General features: G+C 43.7%; 1 protein-coding gene across 1 annotated transcript in view; it reads right to left on the bottom strand.

Moving 5' to 3' along the window:
* Positions 1-4,001: 4,001 nt before the first annotated feature.
* The window catches only part of LOC121850049 (melanin-concentrating hormone receptor 2), a 14,529-nt gene continuing 491 nt past the window's right edge, over positions 4,002-18,039 (bottom strand). The window contains exon 2 of the mRNA XM_042340064.1: positions 4,002-4,653. Within this exon, the coding sequence (XP_042195998.1) occupies positions 4,002-4,653 (652 nt within the window). The remainder of the gene's footprint in view (positions 4,654-18,039) is intronic.

Here is an 18,039-nt window from a genome sequence, read left to right as displayed (position 1 = left end):
CTGAGTGCAGAACCACCCTGATAAGTACTCCAGCATTATGTTCAGGACAAAGCTGTGGAGCAGCTGCTTTCTGGGCTGTGTGTCAGGCGAAAGGTCACGAATGTCAAACCGACATCAAATGTCCTGAATGTAATGTCACATTTACAATGAAACTTGCTGTAAGAGCTACTTCAATTCCAATCGAGGTGCCTTTGCAACACGGCAATCCGCCTGCAATAGAAGCTTCTTTGGACAGAAGGTTATCCAAACCAACATCTAATAGCCTAGGACACTATAACAATAATAATCTTTGAATTTGATATAGTTCCTTATCACTTTGTTGAGTCTCAAAGCACTTCACAGAATATACCTTGAAGTATATTTTCTGGGCGAAACACCAATTACTCATAACAGTGACCCACAAACCGTCGTAGATTGAGTGACTGCATTTTTTTTAAGGGATTATTACCTCAGAAAACGATCCGCCAATTGACCGAACAACCGGAGTCCTACAGACTGCTAGATAAACTGAAGTGTGTGGAGTAAGGAAACTTGCCTAAGGTTTCACCCGGCCCAGGAATCAAACCTAGATCATCTTGCTTGCAAGGCGAGTAAGTGCACAAGATAGTGATCAGGATGTGGGACCCTGTCTGAAAGTTTTCCAATCCCTAACCCTGGTTCAGTCAATTTAGGGGGTTCCCCTGCGTGATTCATTTTATTCCTCCCAAAAATCTTTGCCGCCTGTAGGTATGATTCACCAATCAACTAACAACCGGGTTCCTACTTACTGCTCGGCAAACAGAGGTGTGTCGAATAAGGAAACTTGCCCAAGGTTTCAAACCTGCCCTGGAATCGAACCAAGGCAAGTGCTCTAACCAATAAGGATACTGGGAGCAGGGACACTGCATCACGTTGTTACACTCTCTTTGGTATGATTTATTGCTGTAACAGCCCTTAAATAAAGTTTGCGTGCTGTATCAATGATTCACGTCTAAATATCAATTTAGACCAATACAACTCAGGCTGAAACGAGATTAGCAGCTTGAAAAGAATGCAGGATGTGTGAGTGAATTTTATTCACTTTTACAGAGAAAGGTGTACCCCAGGCAACCTTTTTTCAATAGTTTTTTTTCCACTCTGTGAGGCTCAAAAATTTACATTAATATAACATACTGAAATGTCAGCAGATTTCATTGCAGATATTGTTGAATAAAATTACTTCTTCTTTTCACTCACATTCTTCCCTGTGCTCGCTGTCTTTTTCTCTCTCTCTTATTCAATTGCTCTTACTTCTTTGGTTGCATTTAGTACTTGGATGTCAGCTTGACTTAGTAGTTTGCATTCTCACCTCTGGGAAAGACGGTTATGGATTCAATCCCAAAATGTCGAGACCTGATCTCATAGTGTAGATTGGCAGTCCAGTGGAATACTGGGGAACATCGCATTGTCAGAGGTGCTGTTCTTCATATGAGAAGGTCCTGTTTGCTTGTCTTCAGATGGATGTTAAAGGTCATCATTTGAAGAGATAAGGGAGTTTCTTCCATTACCCTGGCTGTTTGTGGAACCTTCTATTCCCCAAATAGCTGTCACACTTGCAAGAAACAGACTGCACAAAAATAGTCACACTTGACAAGAATTACTGTTAAGGCATTTGAGGCATTTTGACGTATAAAGTGTTATAAAAATGCAACTTGTTTTGCCTGTAATGTCTTTGCCTTGTAAATATACCTGTCTTACCAGACCCATTATCTATTTTTATAACTGTGGCCTCAGTGACCGTTCCCAATGTTGTCTCATAAATAAAGCACAGCTGTCTATTTCCAGCTGTATCTCTCCAGGATGAGGCAATCCAGAAAGTGCTTTAACACCTAATGTTCAAATTAAGGCTTTGATCTCATTAGCTTTGAGACATTCATCCTACTCATTACATCTTTAGCTCTTACCTGATCTTTTACTTTGCCTGTTCAAGCCATTGTGAGACTTATGCCTTAGGATGTCCTCCTGACGTGAAAGGTGCTTTGTAAATGTAATTTTGTTGTTGTTATGTGAAGTGTTTGGCTTTGTGATCGTGAGTGACCATTTGCTTTCTTTCTATTTCTCTCCCTGAGGAAAGGCCCAAAGATTTTGAAAATTGTAAGTAAAGAAAAAATTGCCTTTGGGTTCACGATTCCCCTCCTCCCCCCCTCCCTAATTCTATTCTTTTAGTGAATTTGGTACCAATTTCCACAAATTGAGTCACAAATTTTTGACCCTGTAGTGTAAAGAATAAGAGAGCTGACAGTAAGCTCACTGCAGCAATTGGATCATTGTAATTTTTTCTCTGTAACTGACCAACTCCAGCTTTGCCATGGTTTGTAATATCTTCAGGATCCTTTGATCAATCGAGTACCTTGTAACTATCTTTTTAATAACTATCTATGTGGTTTATATTCCCACAGTTGAGACAAAACTTTGCAAATCCAGATTACTGTGTACACTCAACATTACTTTTTTCTTGTAGAAATACTTTTTTAAAAATGTGGTCACTCAATCCACCAAATAAAGATATTTAAAAGTGAATCATTGACACTGCTGCACCCAATTGGCTGCCACATTTCAACCACAAAATATACAGTCAATTCACATTACAGTACATTCTGTGAAACGCTTTGAGAAGTCTCAATGACATGATAAGGCGCTATATCAAATGCAAGGAATATTATTATAACTGTAAGAAATTCACTTGCAGTTTTAGGAGTTTGATTTATTTTTTACCCAGGGTTGCACTAAGCCAGAAAAATAAATGTTCTTGATTGAATATTTCTTGATTTATGCCATAAATCAATTTTAAAAAAGGAACACGAGTAGTCGATATTTATATACTGCAAAACTGTTCTGTTTTGGCTTGATGCTAGTCTCCGCTGCTGTTCGACCCTGAGCTGTCCTTTCTCCCTCACATCCGCACCACAACTGGCACCGCCTTCCATCACCTCCGGAACATCGCCAGATTACGGCATTACCTCACCCCTCACGCTGCTGAAACCCTGGTCCACGCCTTTGTCACCTCAAGGCTGGACTATGGGAACTCTCTCCTCACCGGCCTTCCCGGCACCTCCCTCCACAAGCTGCAGGTCATTCAGAACTCTGCAGCTCGTGTACTGTCCCGCACCAGGCTTCAGGACCACATCACTCCCACCCTCGCTCGCCTCCACTGGCTCCCCATCCCCAGAGGATTGATTTCAAGATCCTCATCCTCACCTACAAGGCCATTCACGGCCTTGCTCCCTCCTACCTCTCCAACCTACTATCCCCTACCTACCTGCCCGTACCCTCCGTTCCTCTGGCTCTGGTCTGCTCCACGTCCCCCGCCCCAACCGCCCTACCATCGGTGGTCGGGCCTTCAGCCTCTCAGCCCCCAGGCTCTGGAACTCCATCCCCCAGTGCCTTCGCCGCCTCCTCCCTTTCCTCCTTCAAGGCTGGTCTCAAAACCTTTCTCTTTGACCGTGCCTTCAGCTCCCCTCTCGACTCTCTTCCCCCTCCTCGCTCCCTCCCTTCCCTCCCCTCACCCTGACCATTTCCCCCCTCCTCGCCGTCTCCCTTCCCTCCCCTCACCCTGACCATTTCCCCCCTCCTCGCCGTCTCCCTTCCCTCCCCTCACCCTGACCATTTCCCCCCTCCTTGCTCCCTCCCTTCCCTCCCCTCACCCTGACCATTTCCCCCCTGCTCGGGTCATGACCCAACTGTGCAGCGCCTTGGGACGTCCTCCTGACGTGAAAGGCGCTTTATAAATGGAATCTTGTTGTTGTTGTTGTTGTTGTCAAGCACTCTGAGACTCTACCCTGCATGAGGGGTGCTGTATAAGAGCAGGGTAATTGTTGTTGTTGTTGTCCTAGTTACAATGTCCGGCAGGCCACTTCCAGCCACAGCTTGGCCACCACCACACCAAGGTGAAGAGTCCCTTCAAGTTGAATTGGATGTTGGAATAATCAAAACAGTGTGGGTTGTAATGGTCGCTGCTCCTAAGCAGGCTGAGAGAGCAGCTGTCACACAACCGAACTCTTGCAGTCCACCTCCTGATTGTCAGAGACACCCCCCATTCTGGTGGTGATCTGCCTGAGGCGGGAGCTGGCATCACCTTTCACCACTGAGCCACATTTTCCTGAAAAGCGTTCCTGGAAAGTCTTGGTGAAGAACAGCAGCATAAGAGGGTTGATGCAGCTGTGGGCGTAGCTCAGACAGATACTGACGTGGTAGGAGTAGAGAAAGAGTGGGGTTGGGACTGTGGTAGTTAGGTTAAGCACCTGCATCACATGGAAAGGCGACCAGCACACCAAGAAGACAGTTATCACCATCAGAACAGTCTTGGTTGCCCTCCTCGCCGGTACCGATTGCCTTCTACCTACTCTTCTGAGAGATTTAAAGACATGAAAGAGAGTCAGTGAATAGAAAGTGCTTATAATAATTAGGGGGATCATGAACCCCAATATTGACTGATAGAGTGTATACCAATACATATCCTTTGGTCCCGATGGTAGGTCCACAACACAAACTTCAAAATCTTCCACCTGGATTGTCTTGGAGTACAACATGACTGGGACTGTCAGCAGCAAGCTCCCGAGCCACACAAATGTGTTCACTAGAATTGTCCCGCAGATGGTCCTCTTTTCTGTGGCGGGATGGACTATCGCAATGTACCTGTCGTTGAAGAGCAAAAATTAACTTGTTAGAATTCCTGCAACAGTGAACTCAGATTGCTGTAATAATCCTGAATTGAGATTACTTTAATAATAATAACAATCTTTGCATTTGGTATAACACCTTATCACGTCTTTGAGATGTCTCAAAGTGCTTCACGGGATATAGAATCATAGAATCAAAGAATATTACAGCACAGAAGGAGGCCATGCCTGTGCCTGTGCCGGCTCTTTGGAAGAGCTCCCCAATCAGTCCCACTGTCCGCTCTTTCCCCATATCCTTGCAATTTTTTTGTAAAGGGATAGCAGAACTTCCTTGCTTTTATATCTGTGCCTCTATTTATAAAGCCAAGGATCCCATATTCTTCTTTAACAGTTCCATCAACCTGTCCAACCACCTTTAAAGACTTATGTGAATCCCCAGGTGTCTCTGCTCCTGTACCCCTTTTAAAACTATACCATTTATTATATGTTACCTCTCCTCATTATTCCTCCCAAAATATACAGTCAAGTGGATTGACTGTATTTTATGGGTGAAATGTGGCAGCACATAGCAATTCACAGGCAGCCATGGAGTGAGTGACCAAATTTATTTGGGGGATTTGTTGGCCAGAACATCCTTCTTCCTTCAAATAGCAATAACACTGAACCGAACAGAGATTATCATAATAACACCGAACTGGGATTACCAGAATAATACTGAACTCAGATTATCATAGTACCACTAAACTTCAAGTACCATAGCATTACTGTAACCTCATTATTTCTCTAAGAGCACAAGCCTGGGGAGAGAATTGGGAAGAAATGTGCTTTAAGACCACAATAAAAAATAAACAGCTTCCAATCTAAAGCTGAATTTAAGAATTTTCCACAATTCTGCACAATCTAAAATTTTAAGGCAATGATTTTACCGGCTACGTTAAGACTGGGTGAAATTCTGGACCTTTGGTTGATAACTCACACCAGACTGAAAGAAACTGCTTTAAAAGAGTAAATTCTTCATCTAAAATATACTGGTAAACTAATATAATATAAGTATACTAATTAGAGAGGTGGAGAATTGGAGAGAGGGAGTAGAGAGAGGAAGAGGAGAGGGGGGTAGGGGGAGAGAGGGGGAGTGGGAGAGAGGGGAGACAGAGGAAGGGGAGAGGGGGGACAGAGAGAGGTCTGGGTGAGGGGGGAGAGAGAGGGGGAGGGGGGAGAGAGGGAGGGGAGAGAGGGAGGGGAATGAGTGGGGTGGGGGGGAGAGAGAGGGGAGTGGGAGAGAGAGGGAGAGGGGGGGAGAGGGAGGGGGGACAAAGAGGCGGGGGGGAATTCTTTCTCCTCTCCCCCACCTCTTTCTAACCGCCCCCCTCCCCCACTTTCTCTCTCTCTCCACTCTCTCACGCACTCACTCGCACACAATCTCTCTCCTTCTCTCACACCTTCTCTCACACTCTCTCTCTCAATTACTCTCTTCACTCCCCTTTTCACACCCTTTCACATTCTCTCTTCCTTCTCACACTCCATCTCCCCCCCTATCCTCTCTCTCTCACACATGCTCCCCCTCCCTCAATTTTTCTCACTCCCCTTCTCTCCCACACACGTTCTATCCCCTCTCAAACTCTCTCTCAATCCCCCCTCTCAATCTCCTCTCTTTCTCTCCCCATCTCTCTCACATTCACTCCCTCCCCACTCACGCACTCTCTCTCCCCCTCTCATACTCTCACACTCTCTCTCAATCTCCCTCTCTCGCTCACCTCTCTCCCACAGTCTCCTCTCTCACTCCCCCTTTCTTATTTCTCTCTCACACATATACCCTCTTCTCCCCCAGCCCCCTCGTCTCTCTCCCTCTCACCTCTCTCAGTCTTCTCACACACAACACCCTCCTCTCTACCCCCTCCTCTATCTTCCTCCCCCTTCCTCTTCCTCCCCCTCCCCCCCTCTCTCCCCCCTCTTTCCCAACCTCTCAATCCCTCTCTCTCCCAATCAGCTGTGCGGCAATCACTATCTGCTAAAGACACGGTTAGCAAGAGACATTTGCCTTCCTGACAGACTACAGCAAGGGCCAATATTATTTTCACTCTCCGCGCTGTGTCCTCCCAACCGCCGGCTCCTGCCGCCGGGAGTGAGTGGAGGTTGGAATGTTGGAAATGGTCTTGGGCAAAATAAAACCAACTGCAGGGCCGAATGCGGCCTGTGGGCCGCCAGTTGGATCATGCTGCTCTAGCCTATGTGGTACTTAGCGTTATTGGAGGACAGTTGTGAAGTGTGCACACAAGTTGGGAACAATAAGAACAACAACTTGCTTTTGTACAGTGACCTTCACGCTGGGCAATGTCTCTTCTCGTAGCGCTTAGTAACAGTCTCAGTATCAGTGTCACTACCATAATCCCCGGTCAGTGTCAGTGAGGCTGACAGGCTGAGGAAGCCACTGCAGTGCTTAAAGCAGACAGACCTGTGTTACTGACTCCCGTATATCCCGACTGATATTAATCTAGTTACTTTGCGTTGTTGAATACAGTGACACCTCCCAGCCTGTATCGATGGTTGTATCGCTACTGATGTTAATCAATTTCTTCCCACTGTTAAATTAACTAACTTTACCTGACATGTTAGACCACATCATTGACACCAAGTCAGTCAGTGTATTTCAGTCTATTATCAGTAAAGAGCTGGCTGATGCACAGTTCAGACAGATACCTCAATGGGTGACTGAGGTTAAATAATAATAATAGTCCATGCTTTGACATAGCACCTTATTAGATTGTTGAGATGTCTCAAAGCGCTTCATAGGAATTAGCTGTGAAGTGTAATGCCTTTATTTCGTAGGCGAACACAGCAGCGGCAATATCCCACAAATGGCCAAGTCTATCCGAAGGCTTGTTGGCCAGGTCCTTGGAGACTGGAACAAACTCCTTTCTCTTTCTGAGTAAATGAGCAATGTTGGCATTTCAGCCCTTTACAATTTCCACACAGATACTGGTTTGATTCCTTGCTGGTAACCATGGAGAAACTAATCACAAGGGAAACCTTCGGTCCAGAATATTATTGAACACATCAGAAAAGAAGATCATTTCTTGGCTCAGCAGGAATGGAAACATTTAGTGTAAACTGTTTGGAGAGGCGGCTGGAGAAGAGATTTGGGTGAACTGCAGCCCTACTGATTGCAGTTGTGCTTGGACTAAGGAAATAATCATCACCAGGCAACAGTACTGACTTCAAATGATTCCTGTCAGTCTAATGTTTCCACACCTGGTGTTATAGACTAAATATTATTACAACAACAACAACAACAAGATTCCATTTATAAAGCGCCTTTCACGTCAGGAGGACGTCCCAAGGCGCTGCACAGTTGGGTCATGACCCGAGCAGGGGGGAAATGGTCAGGGTGAGGGGAGGGAAGGGAGGGAGCGAGGAGGGGGAAGAGAGTCGAGAGGGGAGCTGAAGGCTCGGTCAAAGAGAAAGGTTTTGAGACCGGCCTTGAAGGAGGAAAGGGAGGAGGCGGCGAAGGCACTGGGGGATGGAGTTCCAGAGCCTGGGGGCTGAGAGGCTGAAGGCCCGACCACCGATGGTAGGGCGGTTGGGGCGGGGGACGTGGAGCAGACCAGAGCCAGAGGAACGGAGGGTACGGGCAGGTAGGTAGGGGGATAGTAGGTTGGAGAGGTAGGAGGGAGCAAGGCCGTGAATGGCCTTGTAGGTGAGGATGAGGATCTTGAAATCAATCCTCTGGGGGATGGGGAGCCAGTGGAGGCGAGCGAGGGTGGGAGTGATGTGGTCCCGAAGCCTGGAGTGTGACAGTACACGAGCTGCAGAGTTCTGAATGACCTGCAGCTTGTGGAGGGAGGTGGCGGGAAGGCCGGCGAGGAGAGAGTTCCCATAGTCCAGCCTTGAGGTGACAAAGGCGTGGACCAGGGTTTCAGCAGCGTGAGGGGTGAGGTAATGCCATAGTCTGGCGATGTTCCGAAGGTGATGGAAGGCGGTGCCAGTTGTGGTGCGGATGTGAGGGAGAAAGGACAGCTCAGGGTCGAACAAAACGCCGAGGTTCCTGACTGGCTTTGAGAGGTGGAGAGTGCAGCCTTGGATGCTGATGGTGTCGGCCCCTGAGGTGCGGAGGCGTTGACGTGAGCCAATCAGGAGGGCCTCGGTTTTTCGCACGTTGAGCTGAAGAAAGTTGTCTCTCGTCCAGGACTCGATGTCGGACAGGCAGCTGTCAGGACATCGGTGGTCGTGGAGTTGAGAGTAGAGGAGGAAAGGTAGAGTTGGGTGTCATCCGCATACATGTGGAAGTTAACTCCATGTCTGCGGATGATGTTACCGAGGGGGAGCATATAGAGGGTGAAGAGGAGGGGACCGAGGACAGAGCCCTGAGGGACACCACATGAGACAGTACGGGGGTGGAGGAGAAGCCATTCGTCGAGACAAAGTGGAAGAAGCCATTCGTCGAGACAAAGTGATTACTACAAATATTAGTAGTATTTAAAGAAATAATGTTGCCTGTAATACCTCATTTTTATGTCCCAAATCATGAGGCAACTTTAAGGCCCCCTCCTTTTCCCTCCTGTCCTTTTTACTGCTTTTTGTTTTTGTTTTGTTTAACTAATCAATGCTGATCAAAGTTAAAATTTGTGTCCTCCCAACCGGCCCATTGTTCAATATTCTAAAAGCCAGGAGCTAACCACTGCTGGAGTTTAACCAGCTAAAACAGCATAACTTGCCATTAAGAAAACTGCCAGGCAAGCTTCCCGCTGCTCGTCCAGCTAGGACCACACATTCATTTGTACAGTTCTGGTCGCCACAGTACAAAAGGGATATTGGAGAAATCAAGAGGATACAGAGGAGGACAACCAAAATGATTGAGGGAATGGAGGGACTGGACTATGAGTAGCAGCTAAGTAAATTGGGCATGTTCACGCTGGAAAAGAGAGGCAACATGATTGCTGTCTTTAAGATTCTAGAGGGGGTAAACAATATAGATCATGACAGGCTGTTTCAGCTTGTCCAGAATAGTAAAACCAGAGCCTTCGATTGAAAGGGGGTACATTCAGAACGAATCTACGCAAACACTATTTCAGTGAGCGAATAGTAAACTAGTGGAACAGGCTCCCTAGGGAACAAAGACGGTTGAAGTGTTGATTCCTTCAAACACTGATTAGATACTTTTAGGAAATAACATTATGGGATATAGTACATAGGTAGTTCGGGACTTATGTGCATCTGACCACCAGGAAGGTGGAAGGTGAACTTTTTTTATCTAGCATTTCTTGTGTTCTTATTTATCTTATTAATATTAAACAGTGCTCCAAAGATTAATCAGCACTCTGAGATACACATGAAGGGCACTATACAAATGCAAGTTGTTTTTGCTACTGTAATATAAGCCGAGTATTTCTTCCTGCACTGATGAGTCTCTCTCTCAAAGGCCTGCTAACGAGGCTGGATGCCTGATCCGGATTCCAGGAGCACTGTGATACTGCCTGCAAAGGAGGTGGAATACCGAAACTACCACAAAGAATCAACTCGATTCCGATATTCCATTGCCAGGCACATTTCCATGGAGACAGTTCAGCCCCCAAGGTCCCCTCGCTTAACTCTCCCTTTTCTCTGTGTAATCACTCGCTTACCATGTGAGAGGTAACGGGATCAATGCCCACATCCTCCAGTAGATTTCAATTTGTAGTATCAGTATCCCTTCAATGATAAAATCTACTTGCGATGTAGATTTTTAATTGGTCTTGATTTTACCCAATATACTTTGGAACAAGAATTATCACATCAAATCTGTTACTCTACACAGGGTAACATGTTTCACTCTAATGGCTACTGTTGTAAGGGATCAGAATGGAAAATAAGTTCTTGTGATTATCAGTATCACACGTTGCTTTGTCTACCTCAGCTGCCCTGTGCATCGCCCAACACCTCCTCAACTTCAATTTACAACTTCTAATATATTTTCATTTTGCTCTTATTTATACCCTGAATATCACTATTTCTCTCCAACAGAGTGCATGTAGCAGCAGTTTTCAAGTCACAAACATGTTTTTGGCAAGGGTTTAGCAGCAAATTCCTCATGTGACAAAACTGGACTGTTCAGGCTCCACATAATTCTTCTTAATGTGATTTTTCATGAGCAATTTCGATATGTGCAGGCTTTCTTTCAGCGCTGACATGTTGGGATGAAACATGTAGCTTTATGTAAAGGATTTAATGTAAATTACCAGACTGAATAATAATAATCCTTGCATTTGATATAGCGCCTTATCACATTGTTGAGACATCTCAAAGCATTTCACAGGATATTCTGTAAAGTGAATTGACTGTATATTTTGTAGGTGAAATATAATAATAATAATCCTTGCATTTTGATATTGCGCTTTTCATGTCTTCTAGACATTTCAAAGCGCTTCACAGAATATACTGTAAAATGAATTGACTGTATATTTGTGGGCAAAACGGAGCAGCTAATTGCGCACAGCAGCGTCCCACAAACAGTCGAGGATTAAGTGACCAAATTATTATTGTTTTTTTTGAGGGATTATTATCCCCGAAAAAGTGATCCGCCAATTGCCTAACAACCAGATTCCTACTTGCTACTAAGTAAACAGAAGCGTGCGGAGTAAGGAAATTTGCCTAACTGACTGCACTTCGCCAACTTCCTGCTTGTCGGCCTTCCCAACTCTTCCCTCCACAAGCTGCAGATCATCGAGAACTCTGCAACTCGTGTTCACTCCCGCACCAGGCTGAGTGATCCCATCACATCCCACCCTCACCCGGCTCCACTGGCTCCCCATCCCCCAGATGATAAAGTTCAAAATCCTCGTAGCTTTTCACGACCTTGTCCCTTTCTACCTCTGTGACCCTGTTAACCCCATATCAACCTGTCCGCTCCCTCCGCTCAGCAGGCCCACTTCACGTCCCCCGCCCGGCTCACCCCACCATCAGTGGTTGGGCTTTCAGCCTCTCTGCCCACACCCTTTGGAACTCCATCCCACATTCCCTTCTCCTAGCTCCCTTGCCTCCTACAAGACATGCCTCAAGACCCTCCTCTTCGACCGTGCCTTCGGCCACACTCCCACCCTTCCTGCCTTCCACCCTCCCTGATGCCAACCCTCGCCCACTCCCGCTCGAATCCAAAACCCTGACTGTCCAGCACTTTGGGACATTCTCCTGACATGAAAGGCGCTATACAAATGTCATTTTGCATTGTAATTTATTGTAAAGTTTCGCCCAACTCGGGAATCGAACCCGGGTCCTCTCGTTAGTGATGCGAGGGCACGAACCACAGAACTCCACAATCCGTTTTGAAACAGTACAAATTTTACTCCACTGATGCAAACAATGTGAAAAATATGAAGAGCCCTGCAAAGTTTGCCTTAAAGTCATTATCTGAGGTGAGGTAGCCTTTTGATTACTCGCAGACAGGAGTGAGCTCAGTGTCTCAATTCGTCTGTAAAGTTGAATGCAAGATGGAATCTTTTTTCAAAAAGACAGGCATTTTAACAGGCATTTGGAGAAACTATTTCCGCTGCCAGGTGGGTTGGTAACCCAAAGACACCAATTTAAAATAGTTGTTAAAAGAAGCAGAGGGGAGGCGAGGAGAAATTTTTCACACAGCAAGTTGTTCAGATCTGGATTGCATTGCCTGAAAGGGTGGTGGAAGCCGATTCGAAACGACTTTTAAGACAGAAGTAGATATTTATTTGGGGAGGACAAGTTTGCAGGGCTATGGGGAGAGAGCAGGGGAATGGGATTAATTTGGAAAAGCTCTTTTAAAAGAACCGGCACAGAACACGATGGGCCAAATGGCCTCCTTCTGTGCTGTATAATTCTATGATTCTATGATTGAACTGTCTGGAGTTCACCAACTTCAATCACTGATTATTCCAAAATATATTCAACTTTCTGCCCAGCTTGTTGAGATCAGAGAATTGAATGATACCTATTCTGTTCATCTTTGCACTCACACAAATTAATCTCTTCTTGCTAATGAACCCACCTGGCTGAGTGCTTTTACAGTGATGTAAATCCATCAATGCAGTAAGAAGCTGTAGTACCTTGAAGTACTTTCCAACATCGAGCACTTGACAAGAAATGCTAGATTGGAAGCTTTGTTCTGAGATGTAAGCCCCTTTGCTTAACCAGCCACTGCAAATATGGATGTAACTTTTTCCTTTGAATCCTCAAATTTTCTCCCCTTTACCTTCTCCTCCTAAAAATAGCCACTGAGCTTCACAGTGCCAAGGGAACAAAACCCCAAATTCTGCCCTTAGTCTTAGTTCATTTACTTTTCAATTTTGAAGCTAGTTTTTCAGCAATTCTTACAAACTGCATTCCAAATAAGAGCTGTACTTAAGAATTTATTACAATTCTGCCTGATCTTGATTAAGACTAAATAGTCTTAAAGGCTAAGACTAGGTGGAATTGTTGGCCTCTGCAGTCCAAGTGAAAATGTTTACGAGCCCAGACACAAATGGGCTGATTTATTATTCTTGATTTATTATTGTTAGCAATCTTTTCAATATTGGGAAATTCCATTACAAGCAGGTAAGAAAAAGATCACTGGGGTTAACTAACGGCACATCCACTCTATCTTGGCTATTTATAATAATAATAATGTTTCCATTTTGGATAGTGCATTTCATATCAGGAGGACGTTTCAAAGCGCTTCACAGCATATACTGTAAAGTGGAGTGACTGCAATTGATGGGTGGGTTTGTGATTGGTATTTTGCTCTTTGGAGAATAGTGCCAATTTCAGCACTAACTGAGTCGCTGCTCACTTGCACCCTTATTCTTCCATTGCTATTGCTGTCTTATCTCAATATTGTATTCCAGTGGAAGGCAGGTGAGAGCCTACAGTAATTACTGTGAATTTCATTCCCTTTCTATTCATGTCCAGTCATTTCTAAATTTGCAATATTGACTGTATTTGGATACTGATAACTTCCAGAAGAATTGCTGTTGCCAGAGATGTATTTTTACATCACTAATCTCTATAGATGAGCTTTACTCTACCAATTAATTGAATATTAAGACAACATAGTCTTACAGCTAAGACTAGGTGGTGTATGGGGCCTCTGCAATCTAAGTGGAAATGATTACGAGCCCGAACACAAACATGCTATAAAATGCAAATTCTTTCTTTCAACTCCTCGGCCATTGGAAGCATGTGGTGTGGATTACAAATAAGAAACTGTCAGCTGCAGATCTGCTGTGGACAAAAAAAACAAAAGAACTTTTTGCCCCACTTCCTTGGTTCTGCTGCCTCAAAACCAGAGAAGTGGGATGAAAACTCTCCTTCGAATGATATAGACAGTGCATCTAGAGCTAACAGCACTGATGAGTCAGAAAGTTGGGACAAGCCCCATATTGGGACCTGAGCACATCATCTAGATTCACACTTTACTGCATTGCTGTGGAAATAATAAGAATAATAATCCTTGCATTTGATATAGCACCTTATCAGGTCACTGAAATGTCTCAAAGTGCTTCATGGAATATACTGTAAAGTGAATTGATTGTACATTTTGTGCATGGTCAGAGGTGCCACCTTTTTGGATGAGACCTTAAACCGAGGTCCCACGTGCCTTTTCTCAAGTAGCCGTTAAAGATCGCCATTCGAAAAGAGAAGGGAGGTTCTCTTGGTGGTGTGAACCATTATCCTCCAGATTCATTCAGTATTAACTTCACTGCTGTTTGTGGGCCATTCTGCGCATAAAATGATTGCTACGTTTGCCTACAAAAACAGTTGAGATGTTTCAATGCAATAAGACACTCCAAAAATGAAAGTTATTTAGTTTAATTACAGCACACGTCTGCGGCTGTAGATGTTACCATAGTGAATGGCAGAGAAGCAATGTGTGCTGGCTTTGTAGGAGTTAAAATCAAATCCTATTATAGAAAGATCTTCACAGTGTGAGCGAGGGTATAGTAGAGATTCACAAAATAAAAATAATAGCAGGGATGAGGAAATAAGAGTTTTGTGGAGAGACTTGAAATGTTTGGATACATTTTGCTACAGCAAAATCTGTAGAGAAGCTGGCAAAATTGTGCTGGGAAGAAGTTTAAGATAGGATTTTAATAGGGCTTTTTTAAATTGACGTATGGTTTCAGATGAAGAAAAGTTTCTGAAGAAAGGCCATTTCCACTGAATAGTGCTTCAGTAACAAGAGAGCATAAATTGAGAATAATCATCAGAAGTTAAATCAAGGAAGGTGAATTATTTTTACAAAAGAGGGTTGTTAGAACAAATAATTCTTTGCCACTCACAACTGTGTGTTGAAACTAAGTGCACAGCAGTGACTGTATATTTAATGGGCGAAATAATAAGAATGGGTCACTTCAATCCATATATAAAGTATCAGAATAGAAAGATCCAGTGGGGTTTAGTAGCACTAACAATGACACTACACGATGCAAAATTCTATGATTCTACAATTTAAACTCAAATTGTCTACAAAAGCAAAATAACCTTCTGCTTTGATTTAAGACTGAGATGCTTTTCTATGGAGAGAATATTTTCCCTATTTACTCTGCCTACACTGATGTAAAATTCAGAGTTAATGTAATTCCTATTGTGACCTTTTAAGTCTTTGATCCTAATGGGTGAGTGCTCACAAGTGTGCGATGAGGTATTAGCTTTGTGCGAAGGAGGAAACTTGTCATTTCTGAGCTATTTGTTCACAGCAGAACTGCAGGGGTCAGTTTACCCTTTGCAATCCGCATTACAGGCTTCCAAAGGCTGTGGAGTTCAAAGAAAGAACTTGTATTTTACAGCGTCTAATATTTTAAAATATCTACTTGTAGGATAATAATAATCCTTGGATTTGATATAGCGCCAATCACATCTTCTAGATGTCTCAAAGCGCTTCAAAGAATACATTATAAAAATAATTGACTGTATATTTTGTGGGCGAAACATGGCAGCCAATGGCGCACAGCAGTGTCCCACAGGCAGTCCTGGATTGAAGCGACCAATTTTTTTTAAGGAATTATTACTTTAATGAGATTTTGATCTGTGGAAAGCCTCAAATTGGTTCGGGTTTAAAACAGGCACAGAGTACAGATTAGCGAGTTTAATCTCAATGGGGGGGAGGGGGATGGGGACGTCTTGTTTCCAGGTCGGCAAAGGCACCAGTTGATGAATAGATACTCCTTTGTATTTTTTAGGATTAAAAAAGAAGTTTTTAGGATTTTTTAGGATTATTATCTATACTAATAAAACCACAATGTCTGTGTGTGTGTGTATCATCCAATATCTCAATAACCGATTGATGTAGAGACGTGATTTATACCTCATGGGAAAGGTCTTGAACGGGTGAGCGTCGTGGGCATATACTTTTTTCAGGGATCTCCTAACATTGATGAGATATATTTAAAAAATGCTTTAATTTTTTAGCAATCCGCGACTGTTTGTGGAACACTGCTGTGCGCAATTGGTTGTTGCGTTTCGCCCAAAATATACACTTTACAGTATATTCTATGAAGCGCTTTGAGACATCTAGAAGACGTGAAAAGTGCTATATCAAACACAAGGATTATTATTAATTAATCCCTCAAATATGAGGTAAGCATGCAACAAAGTAGCAACAGAAGAAATCACACACGGTTGTAGAGGGATACATTTGTACTCATATATTGTGCAAAAAAAGTAGTAGAAAAAAACATGTGCATACTGTTTTGGGATAAAATATAATAATATAAAGTAATGTATAATAATACTGAAATCTACATTCCATATTGTAGCTGCAACGGGTACAGTTAGCATAGAAAGAAAGGGGTGACTAAAAGGGGGGAGAGAGATTATTCTCCAGAGAATTTAGTACTGTAAACATATAAATACTGCAATATAAAGTTACATTTATGTACTGTACTGCCTTTCACATTGAGAAGATATTCCAAAGCGCTTAGTGTAAAAGAAAGTCTCATTTGAAGGAAATTATCTGCTTCAATATTGGTGGAATGTTTCTCCCGTTTGCGAAAGTTAAGTCCTTGTGAACAATGTGACACTTCAGTGACATTGTGTCCCGCCGGTGGTAGTGGGGATGCAGGGGGTGGTGATGGGAGAACAGCTGCTTTCAACATTTCTGAGCTGAAAGCTCCAAAAAAGAAATTAGCCAGACATGTGATTGATACCCATTAGTTCCTGTGAAACAATTAACTCTTTCACTATATTCCATCCTTCCCCCAACACAATAATAAAAAATAGTAATCCTTGATATTGTGCCTATCACAACTATAAGACATCTCAAAGCGCTTCACAGAATACACTAATAATAATCCTTGCATTTGATATAGCGCCTTATCACGTCTAGAAGACGTGAAAAGTGCTATATCAAATGCAAGGATTATTATTATTATTATCTTCGAGACGTTTCAAAGCACTTCACAAAATATGCTGTAAAGTGAATTGACTGTATATTTTGTGGATGAAACACGGCAGCCAATTGCACACAGCAGCGTCCCACAAACAGCCGTGGATTGAGTGTCCAATTTGTTTTTTTAAAGGAATTATTACCCCCAGAAAAGCGATCCGACAATTGACTAACAACCGGGTTCCTACTTACTAATAGGTAAACAGCAACATGAGGAGTAATGAAACGTGTCCAAGGTTTCGCCCTGCCGGGAATCAAACCCAGGTCTCTGGCTTATGAGGCGAGTGTTCTAACCACTGAGCTACAGGACTTCATTGTAACGTGAATTGGCTGTAGCAAACAATCTGCTGAAACTCACTGTCTAGAATCACGGGCATGAAAAACAGCGACTTGGCTCGGGGTACTAGAGGACAGTCAGTGCCTGTGGAATCTGCTTTAGCAGAGCATTATTTATCGGAAGAAAAACTAGAAAAGGAAAAAGACACACAATCTGGTAGAAAGGTTTATGATTGTGCATCACGCAATTGTACAAAATATGGCAATCACTTGATGGTCATATAACAAATAATAATAATAATAATCCTTTCATTTGATAGTGTGCCTTATCATGACATGTCGTCGAGACATCTGGAGGAAATTAGGACAAAAATTACGGGTGGCTCTTTTCACCTCCCTCTAATTTAAACTCCCCCTCCTTCCCCCTTGAAGTATTTCAACAATTTGTTTTATATTGTGGGGTCTTTTTACATGTAACCTCGATATGTCCTATTTCTCGATTTCCAGAACCTCCCACTAGACTTCAAATCCCCTGGTACCTCCCTGCCTCTCCAACCCGCTTACTCTCCACTCCTCCACCCATTGCCTCCACTCGACTGGCACTGGCCTCCTCCTTGTCCCTCAGGCCCAGTGTTCCACCATTGGGGGTCGCGCTTTCAGCCACTACGCCCCAAATGGAACACTTTCCCTCAATCTCTTTGCCTTGCCCCATCCTTCCCCATCTTCAGGTTGCATCTGAAGATTTTCCTCTTCGACCGT

The sequence above is a fragment of the Callorhinchus milii genome, unplaced genomic scaffold (assembly GCF_018977255.1).
Source record: "Callorhinchus milii isolate IMCB2004 unplaced genomic scaffold, IMCB_Cmil_1.0 Scaffold13, whole genome shotgun sequence".
Taxonomy (NCBI): Eukaryota; Metazoa; Chordata; class Chondrichthyes; order Chimaeriformes; family Callorhinchidae; genus Callorhinchus; species Callorhinchus milii.
This window is presented reverse-complemented; position numbering and strand designations above follow the sequence as displayed.